Below are 16,135 nucleotides of genomic sequence, written 5' to 3'. Positions count from 1 at the left end.
TCATGTAGGGACTTGAGCAGAGGAGATTCCAGAGAGAATTGGGGCAGAGTCCAAGCTTTCACTTCAGTTCAGTTCAGTCGCTCAGTGGTGTCCCACTCTTTGCAACCCCATGGACTGCAACAGTGTTCCCTGTCCATCACCAACTCCCAGAGCTTGCTCAAACTCATGTTCATCAAGTCGGTGATGCCATCCAACCATCTCATCCTCTGTCATCCCCTTCTCCTCCTGCCTTCGATCTTTCCCAGCATCAGGGTCTTTTCCAGTGAGTCAGTTTTTCCCATCAGGTAGCCGAAGTATTGGAGCTTCAGCTTCAGCATCAGTCCTTCCAATGAATATTTAGGACTGATTTTCTTTAGGGTGGACTGGTTGGATCTCCTTTCAGTCCAAGGGACTCTCAAGAGTCTTCTCCAACACCGCAGTTCAAAACCATAAATTCTTTGGCACTCAGATTTCTTTATAGTCCAACTCTCACAACCATATATGACTACTGGAAAACCATAGCTTTGACTAGACAGACCTTGCTTGGCAAAGTAACGTCTCTGCTTTTTAATATGCTCTCTAGGTTGGTCATAGCTTTTCTTTCAAGGAGCAAGCGTCTTTTAATTTCATGGCTGCAGTCACCGTCTGCAGTGATTTTGGAGCCCAAGAAAATAAAGTCTGTCACTGTGTCCATTGTTTCCCCATCTATTTGCCATGAAGTGATGGGACTGGATGCCGTGATCTTAGTTTTTTGACTGTTGAGTTTTAAGCCAGCTTTTTCATTCTTCTCTTTCACTTTCATCAAAAGGCTCTTTAGTTCCTCTTTGCTTTCTGCCATAAGGGTGGTGTCATGTGCATATCTGAAGTTATTTATATTTCCCCTGGCAGTCTTGATTCCAGTTTGTACTTCATCCAGCCTGACATTTTGAATGATGTACTCTGTATATAAGTTAAATAAACAGGGTGACAATATACAGCCTTTACGAATTCCTTTCCCAATTTGGAACCAGTTTGTTGTTCCATGTCTGATGCTTGATGAAGCATCCATGTTGCTTCTTGACTTGCATACAGATTTCTCAAGAGGCAGGTAAGGTGGTCTGGTATTCCCATCTCTTTAAGAATTTTCCATGTTTTTTTGTGATCCACACAATCAAAGGCTTTAGTGTAGTCAATGAAGCAGAAATAGATGTTTTTCTGGAACTCTCTTGCTTTATCAATGATCCAATAGATGTTGGCAATTTGATCTCTTGTTCCTCTGCTTTTTCTAAATCCAGCTTGAACATCTGGAAGTTCTCAGTTCACGTACTATTGAGCCTGGCTTGGAGAATTTTGAGCATTACTTTGCTAACATGTGAGATGAGGGCAATTGCGCAGTACTTTGAACATTCTTTGGCATTGCCTTTCCTTGGGATTGGAATGAAAACTGACCTTTTTCAGTCCTGTGGCTACTGCTGAATTTTCCAAATTTGCTGGCATATTGAGTGCATCACTTTCACAGCATCATCTTTTAGGATTTGAAATAGCTCTGCTGGAACTTCATCACCTCCACTAGCTTTGCTTGTAGTGATGCTTCCTAAGGCCCACTTGACTTCACACTACAGGATATCTGGCTCTAGGTGAGGGATCACACCATCATGGTTATCTGGGTTGCTAAGATCTTTTTTGTATAGTTCTGTGTATTCTTGCCACCTCTTCTTAATATATTCTGCTTCTGTTAGGCCCATACCATTTCTGTCCTTTAATGTGCCCATCTTTGCATAAAATGTTCCCTTGATATCTCTAAATTTTCTTGAAGAGATCTCTAGTCTTTCTCATTCTATTTCTTCCTCTATTTCTTTTCATTGTTCACTTAGGAAGGCTTTCCTATCTCTCCTTGCTATTATTTGGAACTCTGCATTCAGATGGATACTTGCTATTATTTGGAACTCTGCATTCAGATGGATATATCTTTCCTTTTCTCCTTTGCCTTTCGCTTCTCTTCTCTTCTCAGCTATTTGTAAGGCCTCCTCAGACAACCACTTTGCCTTTTTGCATTTCTTTTTCTTGGTGATGATCTTGACCACTGCCTCCTGTACAATGTCACAAACCTCCATCCATAGTTCTTCAGGCAGTCTGTCTATCAAATCTAATCCCTTGAAACTATTTGTCACTTCCACTGTATAATTATAAGGGATTTGATTTAGGTCATACACGAATCATCTAGTGGTTTTCCCTTCTTTCTTCAATTTCAGTCTGAATTTGTCAATAAGGAGTTCATGATCTGAGCGACAGTCAGCTCCTGGTCTTGTTTTTGCTGACTGTATAGAGCTTCTCCATCTTTAGCTGCAAAGAATATAATCAATCTGATTTCAGTATTGACTATCTGGTGATGTCCATGTGTAGAGTCAATTCTTGTGTTGTTGGAAGAGGCTGTTGGCTATGACCAGTGCATTCTCTTGACAAAACTCTGTTAGACTTTCCCTGCTTCATTTTGTATTCTAAGGTCAAACTTGCCTGTTATTCCGTGTATCTCTTGACTTCCTACTTTTGCATTCCAGTCCCCTATGATGAAAAGGACATCTTTTTTTGGCATTAGTCTGGAAGATCTTATAGGTCTTCAGAGAACTGTTCAACTTCAGCTTCTTTGGCATTAGTGGTTGGGGCATAGACTCGGATTACTGTGTTATTGAATGGTTTTGCCTTGGAAACGAACAGAGATCATCCTGTCATTTTTGAGGTTGCACCCAAGTACTGCATTTCAGACTCTTTTATTGAATATGAGAGCTACTCCATATCTTCTAAGGGATTCTTGCTCACAGAAGTAGATATGATGGCCATCTGAATTAAATTCACCCATTCCAGTCCATTTTAGTTCACTGATTCCTAAAATGTTGATGTTCACTCTTGCCATCTCCTGTTTGACCACTTCCAATTGACCTTGATTCATGGACCTACCATTTCAGATTCCTCTGCAATATTGTTCTTTATAGCATTGGACTTTACTTCCATCACCAGTCACATCCACAACTGGGCATTGTTTTCACCTTGGCTCCGTCTCTTCATTCTTTTTGGAGTTATTTTTCTACTCTTCTCCAGTAGCATATGGAGCACTTACCGACCTGGGGAGTTCATATTTCAGTGTCATATCTTTTTGCCTTTTCATACTGTTGATGAGGTTCTCAAGGCAAGAATACTGAAGTGGTTTGCCATGCCCTTCTCCAGTGGACCACATTTTGTCAGAACTCTTCATTATGACCCGTCCATCTTGGGTGGCCCTACACCGCATGGCTCATAGTTTCATTGAATCAGAAGTTTCACTGAATCAGAAGTATGCACACATATACACAGTGTGGTGGGGAGGGAGGTGGAGGGGAAGGCCAAAAGGCAAAGAATTTTTGTTTAAATTTCCCTTGTCTTGCCATAAACTATGACTTTTATTTTATGATGGTGAGACCAAATAAATGGAAACTTCAGAGTTTGGAGCAGAGAAAGCTTTATTGCAGTGCCAAGCAAGGAGAATGGGTCGTTCATGCTCAAAACCCCTGAACTTACTGATGATTTCCAGTCGCTCAGTCATGTCTGACTCTTTACAACCCCATGGACTGTAGCCCACCAGGCTCCTCTATCCACGGGATTCTCCAGGCAAGAATACTGGAGTGAGTTGCCAGGCCCTCCTCCAAGGAATCTTCCCAACCAGGGATTGAACCTAGGTCTCCCGCACTGCAGGTGAATTCTTTACTGTCTGAGCCACCAGGGAAGCTGAATGAAGTCTATTTTCTACAAAAAAGAAAGGAAAGACACAGAAGAGATTTGCAATGAGGCGGGCCCCACAGAGTTTGTTTCAATGTGTCCCAGCCAGCATCTCTTCTGAGGAGGGAAATAACTCCTTTCTGAGTAGAGCTGATCCTGCAGATCCAACAATATTGCTCTTTCCTAGCTTCTGCCAAATCGAAGGGAAAAGAAAGGCAACTTGTCCTTTGGACGCTGAAGAAAGTTCGCTTGGGTTCTATAGTCTGGAGAAGTTGGCTGCAGATTTGGGAGTTCTTGGTGGGTCCCACAATAGCCAAGGATGACCCAGGGTATGACACTCTAGGCAGGAAGGAAGCTAATGCCTACAGAGCTTGACCATCTTGACCAGGACTTCCCTTTAATCTCATCATGAACATGAGAACACAAGGATGTTACCAACTTGTTGAAGGTCACTGAATAAGCTGGGATTTAAAGCCCATATTCTCTTGGCTCCAAGACCCACATTGCCTCAAAATTAGAAGTGGCTTTGGGGGACTTCCCTGGGGGTGCAGTGGCTAAGACTGAGCTCCCAAGGCAGAGGGCCTGAGTTTAATCCCTAATCAGGGAACTAGATCTTACATGCTGCATGTTCACATGCCACAGCTAAAGATCTTGCTGTAAGACAAATTAATCAAATCTGACACAATATTCACGTGTAATGGGATAAAAATTTGACACTATTAAGTGGCTGTTTTTTATTTTTTATTTTTTTACCTGAGATTTAAACTCTGTGTATGAATGAACTTTTAAAACATAGTTTTGGTCACACCACATTACACACTGTTCATTTTGTCACTCACAAACTATAAAATTTTTTTAATGAAAAGTTTCAGTTATATATGTATAAAAGATCCTGTATGCTTCAAGCAAAGATCCCACATGCCACAACAAGACCCAGCACAGCCAAATAATATAAATAAATAAAAATTAAAAAAATTTTTAAAAAGAAGTGGCTTTGAAATGAAGGGTTAATGTGAACAGACGAAGTTTAGAAAAGTATGTGTTTGTGTTGGCCTCTTTGAGATCCTGCCCTAAAATGTATACGCTCACACACTTATAATGGTATGTGCGTCATTTAGATTGTTACCTGGGTTTGATCCCTGGGTTGGGAAGATTCCCTGGAGAAGGGAAAGGCTACCCACTCCAGTATTCTGGCCTGGAGAATCCCATAGACTATATAGTCCGTGGGGCCGCGGAGTTGGACACGACTGAGTGACTTCCACTTCACTTCCATCTGCTGGAATGTCATACTTCCTACTTAAAAAATCAATGGTGTGGAAAAGCATGGTTTGACCTGGACAAAAGCCTTATGAGCAATTTGGTCACTGAGGTCATAGTAAGTGTTGACCTGGCAGAAAATGACCAGAACTTAAGCTAGTTTAAATTTTGATCTTTAAAAAGGCCAGCCTGCAACCATCAATCTGTTAAGTGACAGTCTTATAATGTGGTAGTACCAGTTTTAAATTTACTAGCAACAAATCATCTCACTGATTGTAAAAGCATAATTGATATAATCATCTCAAGTTTGGTTTCTTATTTGTTTTTTGTTATACATAAAGAAAAGGGTTTAAGGAAAGTCAGTGATAACTATTTTAAATTTGGCTTGATCATATTAATAATCAGATAAATATTTGAAGGGTTTAGCCTCCATGTTTAAAGATTCCTGAAAATAAGTAAAGACTGGATCATTTGCATTTCATGCTAAAAACTAGAATTCTAGGTTAAAAAGCTTTTTTTCATTTTATTGAAAAAAGTTGATTTACAATATTCTGTTAATTTCCACTGTATAACAGTGACTCAGTTAAATATATGTATATATTCTTTTTTATATTCTTTTCCATTATGGTTTATCACAAAATATTGAATATAGTTCCCTATACTATACAGTAGGACTTTGCTGTTTATCCATCCTATATATAACAGCTTCTTCTGCTAATCTCAAATGGGCAATCTTTTCCTTCTCCACTCCCCACCTCTCCACAACCACAAGTGTATTCTCTATGTCTGTTAGTCTGTTTCTGTTTCATAGATAAGATCATTTATATCATATTTTAGATTCCACATATATTAATAAGTGATATCATATGGTATGTGTCTCTTTCTGACTTATTTCATTTAGTATGATCATCTCTAGGTCCATCCAATATGTTGCAAATGATGATGTTGTTGTTCAGTTGCTAAGTTGTGTCTGACTCTGTGACCCCATGAACTGCAGCATGCCAGGCTTTCCTACCTTCACTGTCTCCCGTGGTCTGCTCAAACTCATGTCCATTGAGTCAATAATGCCATCCAACTATCTCATCCTCTGTCGACCCCTTCTCCTTCTGCCCTGTCTTTCCAAGCATCAGGGTCTTTTCCAATAAGTCAGCTTTTCCCATCAGGTGGCCAAAGTATTGGAACATCAGCTTCAGCATCAGTCCTTCCAAGGGTTGATTTACTTTAGGATTGACTGGTTTGATCTCCTTGCAATCCAAGGGACTCTCAAGAGTCTTCTCCAGCACCACAGTTCAAAAGCATCAATTCTTCAGCACTCAACATTCTTTATGGTCCAGCTGTCATATCCATGGGCTTCCCTGGTAGCTCAGCTGGTAAAGACTCCACCTGCAATGTGGTTCTATCCCTGGGTCAGGATGATCACCTGGAGAAGGGATAGACTACACACTGCAGTATTCTTGCCTTTCTTGATGGCTCAGATGGTAAAGAATCAGCCTCCAATGCAGGAGACCTGGGTTCGATACCTGGGTTGGAAAGATACCCTGGAGAAGGGCATGGCAACCCACTCCAGTATTCTTGCCTGAAGAATCCTCATGGTCAGAGGAGCCTGGTGAGCTACAGTCTATGGGGTCACAAAGAGTCAGACACGAAGAGTAACTAAGCGTAGCACATTCATACATGACTACTGGAAAAAGCATAGCTTTGACTATATGGACCTTTTTCAGCAAAGTGAGGTCTCTGCTTTTCAAGATGCTATCTAGGTTTGTCTTTCAAGGAACAAGCATTTTTAATTTCATGACTGCAGTCACTGTCCTCAGTGATTTTGGAGCCCAGGAAAATAAAATCTGCCACTGTTTCCATTTTTTCCCCATCTATTTACCATGAAGTGATGGGACCAGATGTCATGATCTTAGTTTTTTGAATGTTGAGTTTCAAGCCAGCTTTTTCACTCTGCTCTTTCACCTTCATCAAGATGTTCTTTTAGTTCCTCTTCACTTTCTGCCATTAGGTTAATATCATCTGCATATCTGAGGTTGTTGATATTTTCCTGGCAATCTTGATTCCAGCTTGTGATTCATCCACCCTGGCATTTCACATGATATACTCTGCATATAAGTTAAATAAGCAGGGTGACAATATACCAAAAATTATTATTTTTTGATATTATTTCATTCTATCAAATTGATAGAATGAATGATATTATTTCATTCTAAGAAAGCCTTTCTTTCTTTTTTTTTTCCAGATAGCTAGCTTTTTAAAAATTATTTATATATTTATGGCTGCACTGGGTCTTTGTTATCGTACATTGACTTTCTCTAGTTGCAGAGAACGCGGGTGTGTGGGGATTACTCTCTAGCAGCAATGTGCCGGCTTCTCATTGCAGTGGCTTCTCTTGTTGGGGAACACGGGCTCTAGGGCACACAAACTTCACTAACTGCTGAATACAGGCTAGTAGTAGTGGCACAGGGGGCTTAGTTGTCCTGTGGTATGTGGGATCTTCCTGGACCAGGAATCAGACTGGTGTCCCCTGCATTGTAAAGCAGATTCATGACCACTGGACCACCAGGGAAGCAAAAAAAATAAACAGCTTTCTTAAGACAAGGACATTCAGACTATCATCGAGCTTAGAAATGAGTAGAACTGGAAGCTCCCTGGTGATCCACTGGTTAAGACTCAGCACTTTCACTGCTGAGGGCCTGGGGTTCAAGCCTACGTTTGGGGAAGCTAATAACCTGCAAGCTGTGTGGTGCAGCCAAAAAATACATTAAAAAAAAAAAAAAAGAAATGGGCAGGGGCTAATGCGATGCTCATGGAGCCCTGTGAAGGGCTTGGCCACGTTTTCTAGGCTGGAAATGGAGATGTGAGGCACCCAGCCCTGAAAAGCACACCCAGCTCTGAGGGCCAGTCATGTCAGAAACAAATGAATCTATTAGGCAAACAAGTTAGAACAGGGACAATTCTGGGACCAAGGTATCTGCAATGAAGTACATAAATCTCTGAAATGATTCCTGAAACTTCATTCTACATGAACAGGACATTCCCTAAATAGGAGAACCATGTCCCGTGACTCATAGGAATGTTCAGGATGACAAGCCAGCAGTTGTGGCTGCCTGCCAATGAGATCATGTCACCTGCTCTAAATATTCCAGTGGCTCCCATCCAAATCCATCATGCTCTGAATTAAAGCCCGATGGTCCCTTATGCTACCCTGAATCTCATCTTTAGGTCCTCCCCTCCTCCTCATTCTCCCTATTCTTCTCCAGCCACCTCAGGCTCCTGAAGGTTCCTGAGACCATCTGACATGCACTTCCTGAGAGTTCTAGTGAGCTCTATTGTACACTTGCTGTTGCTGGTCAGTTGCTAAGTAGTGTCCGACTCTGTGACCCCTCTGACTGTAGCACACCAGACTCCATGAGGGTCTCCAGGCAAGAATACTGGAGTGGGTTGCCATTTCCTTCTCCAGTCCTACACTTCTTTCCCCCCAAGATCTGCACAGCTCATCACTCACTTTGTCACCTCCCTCAGCTCTGGCTAAAATTGCACTTTGCCTCCTGGTGGCTCAGCTGATAAAGAATCTGCCTGCAATGTGGGAGACCTGGGTTCAATCCTGGGGTTGGGAAGATCCCCTGGAGAAGGGAACCCTCTCCAGTATTCTGGCCTAGAAATTCCATGGACTGATAAGTCCATGCAGTCACAGAGAGTCAGACACGACTGAATGACTTTTACTTTTTCTCTATTTAAAATAGCAACCTTGGGACTAACCTGCTGGTCTAGTGGCTAAGACTGTGCTGTCAATGCAGGGAGCCCTGGTTCAATCCCTGGTCAGGAAACTAGAGTCCACATGCTGCAACTAAGAGTTGCATGCCACAATTAAACATCCCACATGCCACAACGAAGATTGAAGATCCCGCCCGTTGCTAACTAAGACTCAAGGCAGCCAAATAAATAAATATTAAAGCAAATAAACAAAATAAGCAGCCTTTACCTCTAGTTCATAATGCGTTCAAAGCCACTGAATGGGAACTGTCTATACCAAAACCCTGAGAAACACTAGCCATCAGATGCAATGATTTTGAGGACAGCTGCCAAATCCTTAACTTTTGTGTCTCAAGTAAATGTTTAAATGTCTTTTCTTTATAAAAAATTATTTTTAAGATATTGACTTTGCCACTCGTAAGATAGCCAAGATGCTGAAGCCACAGAAAGTGATTGAACAGAATGGGGATTCTTTTACCATCCACACGAACAGCACCTTCAGGAACTATGTTGTGAAATTTAAAGTTGGAGAAGAATTTGATGAGGATAACAAAGGCGTGGATAACAGAAAATGCAAGGTAAAAATTATTTATTTAGTTTTGGCTGTGCTGGGTCTTTGTTGCCATGTGGGCTGTTTTCTCTGGTTGTGGCGGTCGTGGCTACTCTCTAGTTGCAGTGCAAAGCGTTCTCATTGTGGTGGCTTCTCTTGTTGCAGAGCGCAGGTTCTAAGGCACGTGGGCTCAGTAGTTGTGGTGCTCAGTCTCTAGAGCACAGGCTCAACAGTTGTGGTGCATGGGTTTAGTTACTCCGAGGCATGTGGGATCTTCCCCGACCAGAGATCGAACCTGTGTCTCCTGCATTGGCAGGTGGAGTCTTTATCACGGAGCCAACAGGGAAGCCTGCAAGGCAAAAATCAAAGTCATGACATAGACTTTTAGTTTTGCAAGGTCCTTGACATCTTCTCTAGTCATATCTGAGTATGCTGCCAGAGCAAATCAGTATTTTCTCCCATCCCTCATGCAGAGCTTGGTCACCTGGGACAATGACAGACTCACCTGTGTGCAGAAGGGGGAAAAGAAGAACAGAGGCTGGACCCATTGGATTGAAGGGGACCAACTCCACCTGGTACTGGCCCTATTTTGTTCCTCTATTTTTTTAATTGAAATAGTTGACTTACAATGTGTGAATCTCTGCTGTACAATAATGTGGCTCAGTTACACATACATTCATGCGTGCATGTGCGCTAAGTTGCTTTATTCATGTCTGACTCTGTACGACCCTAGAAACTGTAGCTCACCAGGCTCCTCTGTCCATGGGATTCTCCAGGCAAGAATATTGGAGTGGGTTGCCAAGCCCTCCTCCAGACATACATACATACATATATATATGTGTGTGTGTGTGTGTGTGTGTGTATGTATATACATACATACATATATATATTGTGTGTATGTATATACATATATATATATGTGTGTGTGTGTGTGTATGTATACACACATTCTTTTTATGTTTTTTTCCATTATGGTTTATCCCAGGACATTGAATGTAGTTCCCTGTACTATGCAGTAGGACACTGTTGTCCATGCATTCTATACATAACAGTTTGCATCTATTAACACCAAACTACCAGTCCATCCCTCCTCCATCGCCACCCCTACCCTGTTGGCAATCACAAGTCTGTTTTCTGTCTGTGAGTGCTTCATCGATAAGCTCATTTGTGTCATATTTTAGATTCCATATACAAATGGCATCATATGGCTTTTGTCTTTCTCTTTCTGACTTAACTTCATTCAGTAGGATAATCTCTAGTTGCATCCGTGTTGCTGCAAATGGCATTATTTTGTTCCTTATCATGGCTGAGTAGTATTCCATTGTATATATGTACTGCATCTTCTTTATCTGTACATCTATCTCTCAATGGACATATAGATTGTTTCCATGTCTTGGCTATTGTGAATAGTGCTGCTATGAACATAGGGGTGCATGTATCTCTTTGAATTATAGTACTGTCTGGATATATTCCCAACAGTGGGATTGCTGGATCATATGGTAATTCTATTTTTAGTTTTCTAAGGAACCTCCATACTGTTTTCCATAGTGGCTGCACCAATTTACATTCCTACCAACAGTGTAGCAGGGTTCCTTTTTCTCTACACCCTCTCCAGCGTTTGTTATTTGTAGACTTTATTGATGGCCATTTTGACTTTTGTGAGATGGTACTTCATGTAGTTTCGATTTGCATTTCTCTAATAATTAGCGATGTTGAGCATGTTTTCATGTGCCTACTGGCCATTTGTATGTCTTCGTTGAAGAAATGTCTATTTAGGCATTCTGCCGATTTTCAGGTTGGGTTGTTTGTTTTGTTGTTGTTAAATGTTCTTGTTTTTAAAATGAGGTTAGGAAACCGTGACCAGCAATCCTACCATCCCAACACAACTGTTTTCAATTTGATGTCTTGCCTTCCGGTCTGTGAGAGTATTCTGACTTTTCATTTAATAGAAAAACATATTCTAACTTTCTAACAATTGTCCTGTTGCATTCATTTTGTGTTAGTTGAAACCATATAATAAGGTAGTCAACCAGCTGTGTACTATTCCATCAGATTCATGAACTTTCATTTTAGTAAAATGTTTTCTTAATTGCAATGTCCAGAAATATTGTTTCAGAGTGTTTTCTGCTGTCTCTTAAATTCACATAAATAGAGCTTTTTGCAGCCATGCATTTATTTCCTTAGGAAGAACTTACAGAGGGGATCAGTGTTGTCCCAGACATCATTGCTTCCTGCTACTTTGTTGCCTTATTCACTTCCAAAAGGGATATATCAATTTCTTAAGCCACCAGCACTCCAAGACCATACAAGTTATAAGTCAACCTAATCAATAATTTCTAAATATAATCTATAAAGTATAAAATTGTGCATAAAGGCTAATTATGGCTTTTAAAATGAGAATTCCTTCTTGCCATATATGTGTATTACAATGGCTTACATTTTCGAATGATGACTTTGTGTGCAATTACTTAGTTAAATCCTTTGAGTGCATTTTCTGACTTAGTCTTCAAACCAATCCTGTGACAGGGACACTATTTTTTTCCCATTTACACATGACGAGATTGAGGTTTAGAAATTCCCCAAGATGCAGAGTGAAGATTCAAATCTAGGTCTGACAAGAATGTGTGCTTTCAACTCTACGCCTTTTTGGTCCCAATGTACATGTGAAATCTAGGTCAGATCCATGAAAACAAAACTAGAGCTCTTAAAGTGTGGGTGGCCTTTGAGGTGGTGGTCTTTGATTATGAAGGGATTGAAGATACTCTGATTCTTAGATGGACAAATCTCACACTCTTCTGGCAATAAAAACAAAGTTAAGAAACTTACCATCACAAAAATGTAGTATGGAACTACAAAGGAAATACAAATATGTTTAAGAATTCAGATTATGTGGCTGTAAGAAGTAATGTTCAAATTGCTGCATCCTTTTTTGGCATGTCCAAGAACTCTGCCCAAGCAGGCGGCAGAAGGACCCTTGGTTTAAGGACATTCGTGGGATGATTCTTATCGTTGCTGTTGTTCAGTCGCTCAGTCATGTCCAACTCTTTGCAACCTCATGGACTGCAGCACACCAGGCTCCCCTGTCCTTCACCATCTCCCGGAGTTTGCTCAAACTTATGTCCATTGAGACGGTGATGCCATCCAACCATCCCATCCTGTGTTGTCCCTTTCTCCTCCTGCCTTCAATCTTTCCTGGCATCAGGGGCTTTTTCAGTGAGTTTCAGTGAGTTCCCATTGGGTGGCCAAAGTATTGGAGCTTTAGCTTCAGCATCAGTCCTTCCAATGAATATTCACAATTGATTTCCCTTAGGATTGACTGGTTTGATCTTCTTGCTGTCCAAGGGACTCTCAAGAGTCTTCTCCAACACCACAGTTCAGAAGCATCAATTCTTCAGTGCTCAGCCTTCTTTATGGTCCAACTCTGACATCTGTACATGACTACTGGAAAAACCATAGCTTTTACTATATGGACAGTTATCAGCAAAGTAACATCTCTGCTTTTTAATATGCTGTCTAGGTTTGTCATAGCTTTTCTTCCAAGGAGCAAGTGTCTTTTAATTTCATGGCTGCGGTCACCATCTGCACCATTTTGGAGCCCATGAAAATAAAGTCTGTCACTGTTTTCATTGTTTCCCCATCTATTTGCCATGAAGTGATGGGACCAGATGCCATGATCTTAGTTTTTTGACTGTTGAGTTTTAAGCTAGATTTTTCAACTCTCATCTTTTACCTTCATCGTGAGGCTTATGATTTTTATAAGCTGTGATATAATGAAAACCAATGAATATTTGGCCTTTGTACCTGGTTCTTAAAATCCCTGGAATCTCCAGAGTAACGAGAGTATCTTCTGTATGCTAATGAGATGAATGGTGGCTGGGGACCCTAGAGAGCTTCAGGACGCGGGCTGGTCTGAAGAAAGATCAAGGTAGGATTAGAAGGTTGGAACATTCAGCCCAGCCCCTGAACTCAGGTGAGGGGCGAGGGATTAGAGATTGACCATTACCTTAAGCAATCATGCCTATGTAATGACACCTCCATAAAAACCTTTACATAAATGAGTTCATGGATCATGGAGAAAGCAAGGATGTTCCAGGAAAACATCTACTTCTGGTTCATTGACTACACAAAAGACTTTGACTGTGTGGATCACAATAAACTGTGGAAAATTCTTAAAGAGGCTGGAGTACCAGACCACCTTACCTGTCTCCTGAGAAACCTGTATGTGGGTCAAGCAGCAATAGTTAGAACCTTACATGGAATAACTGACTAGTTCAAAACTGGGAAAGGAGTAAGACAAGGCTATATTGTCACCCTGCTTATTTAACTTCTATGCAGAGTACATCATGTGAAATGCTGGGCTGGATGAATCACAAGCTGGAATCAAGATTGCTGGCAGAAATTATCAACAACCTCAGATATGCAGATGCCACCACCCTTATGTCAGAAAGTGAAGAGGAACTAAAGGGCCTCTTGATGAGGGTGAAAGAGGAGAGTGAAAAGCTTGCTTGAAACTCAATATTCAAAAAACTAACATCATGACATCTGGTCCCATCACTTCATGGAAAATAGAAGGGGAAAAACTGGAAGCAACGACAGATTTTATTTTCCTGGGCTCCAAAATCACTGTGGATGCTGACTGGAGGCATGAAATTAAAAGACGTTTGCTCCTTGGAAGGAAAGCTATGACAAACCTCTGTGTGTGTGTGCATGCTCAGTTGCTCAGTCATGTCTGACTCCATGCACTGGACCCCAGGCTCCTCTGACCATGGAGTTTTCCAGATAAGAACACTGGAGTGGGTTGTCATTTCCTACCCCAGGGGATCTTCCAGACCCAGTGTTCAAACCCACATTTGCTGCATCTCCTGCATTGGCAGGTGGATTCTTTACCATTGTGCCACCTGAGAAGCCCCATGACAAATCTGGAGAGTGTACTAAAAAGCAGAGACATCTCTTTGCCAACAAAGGTGTGCATAGTCAAAGCTATGATTTTTCCAATAGTCATGTGTGGATGAGAGAGTTGGGCCCACAAAGAAGACTGAACACTGAAAAATTGATGCTTTCGAATTGCTGTGCTAGAGAAGACTCTTGAGAGTCCGTTGGACTGCAAGAAGGTAAAACCAGTCGACCCTAAAGGAAATCAACTCTGAATATTCATTGGAAGTACCGTTGCTGAAGCTGAAGCTCCAATCCTTTGGCCACCTGATGTGAAGAGCTGACTCATTGGAAAAGCCCCTGATGCTGAGAAAGATTGAATACAAAAGGAGAAGGGGACAACAGAGGATGAGATGGTTAGATAGCATCACTAACTCAATGAACATGAATTTGAGCAAAATTAGGGAGATAGTGGAGGACAGAGGAGCCAGGTGTGCTACAGTCCATGGAGTCACAAAGAGTTGGACGTGACTTAGCAACTGAACAACAATAAAGGGGTTCAGAGAACTTTCTAGTTGGCGAAGACATAGAAGTGCTGGAAGGGAGCTCGGCTAGACTGGTCATGGAAGCTCTGTATGCCCCACTCCCACCCCCACCACAATACCTTCTCCTATGCCTCTCTTCCATTTGGCTGTTCCTGAGTTACATTCTTTATAATAAACCTGTAAGTGTAAGCAAAAAGTGTTTCTGTGAGCCATTCTAGCAAAGTATTGAACCTGAGAAGGGAGTTGTGGGAATCCTTGATATGGGATGATCAGTCAGATATATGGGTGACGTGATTGATTTCTGAAGTAGGAGCAATCTTATGAGACTAAGCCCTTGACCTGTGGGGTCTACACTAGCTCTGATCCTCAGTGTCCAAACTAAATTAAATTGTTGGCTGTCCAATTTGTTGTAACAGGGTTGGAGATGTGGGATTGGAAAAGACACCATGTACCTGGTGTCAAAAGTATGACTAATAATAATAACAGCTGCTGCTGCTGTTCAGTTGCTCAGTCATGTCTGACTCTTTGCTACTCTTTGGACTGAAGCCCACCAGGCTCCTCTGTCCATGGGATTCTCCAGGCAAGAATACTGGAGTGGGTTGCTATTTCCTTCTCCAGGGGATCTTCCTGACCCAGGGATCAAACCCGAGTGTCCTATGTCTCCTGCATTACAGGTGGATTCTTCATTTGCTGAGCCATCGGGAAAGCCCCAATAATAATAGACTATATGCCAACTCATCTCTGTTCTCCCTTCTTCCCTATCCCTAGGAACTGTTCTGTGAAGGCCAAGTGTGCAAGCAGACGTTTCAGAGAGCTTGATCTGTATCCAACAGCAGAGTCCACATGTGGGGGGAGCTTGATGAATTATATTCCATAGTGAACAGGACAGGAATGATCTGTTGGGGTTTGGTGGATGGGGCCTTGTGATCAAAGAGACATCACACAGCCCATACCAGAAGCCATTTGGATTGTGAGAAAAATTCTCAGCTTCAATAAACCTGTCCAATGATTCTGACTTTTTCCTTCTAATTTTAATGTATCTCCTTATTTTCAGAAATATTTGGAAGGCTTCTAGGCACACCACTGACACACCAATGATGAACAAGTTGTAATTCCCACCTTCCAGGGGGTGGGCAACTGGTGGTAGGGGCCTGGGGTATTTCTGGAAGTGATCTTTAAGCTGGGACCTGAAGCAAATGTTAGCAGGAAGTATCAGGAAGCACCCTAGTCAAAAGTTGGAGGAATGTTTAAAGAACTGAAAAGATTACTTTAGCTGTAGCTTAGGGTGTGTTGGGTGGGATAGGGTGGGGAGAAATGGCAGGGGTAACTGACATGACAGTCAGTGGCTCTACTGTGAAGTATCTTGAATGCTAGCGTAAAGAGCTGAGATTTTTGTCCCTAAAGTAATAGGAAGATGGCGACCTGTATTAAGCAGATATGTACAACCAGG

General features: G+C 41.6%; 1 protein-coding gene across 5 annotated transcripts in view; it reads left to right on the top strand.

Moving 5' to 3' along the window:
- Nucleotides 1-16,135, top strand: part of RBP7 (retinol binding protein 7) — a 44,981-nt gene that overhangs the window by 6,187 nt on the left and 22,659 nt on the right. For 3 of the 5 annotated variants that reach the window (XM_059875719.1, XM_059875718.1, XM_059875716.1), the window contains 3 exons: nt 9,118-9,296; nt 9,742-9,843; nt 13,604-15,423. In XM_059875719.1, the coding sequence (XP_059731702.1) occupies nt 9,150-9,296; nt 9,742-9,843; nt 13,604-13,777 (423 nt within the window). In that variant the 5' untranslated portion in view covers nt 9,118-9,149 and the 3' untranslated portion in view covers nt 13,778-15,423. Of the gene's footprint in view, nt 1-9,117; nt 9,297-9,741; nt 9,844-13,603; nt 15,424-15,453; nt 15,696-16,135 lie in introns of those variants that run through there. The other 2 variants (XM_005216999.5, XM_059875720.1) reach the window with 2 other exon arrangements.

This window comes from Bos taurus, chromosome 16 (assembly GCF_002263795.3).
Source record: "Bos taurus isolate L1 Dominette 01449 registration number 42190680 breed Hereford chromosome 16, ARS-UCD2.0, whole genome shotgun sequence".
Taxonomy (NCBI): Eukaryota; Metazoa; Chordata; class Mammalia; order Artiodactyla; family Bovidae; genus Bos; species Bos taurus.
Note: the sequence above shows the minus strand (reverse complement) of the source record. Positions and strands in the feature narration are given on the sequence as shown.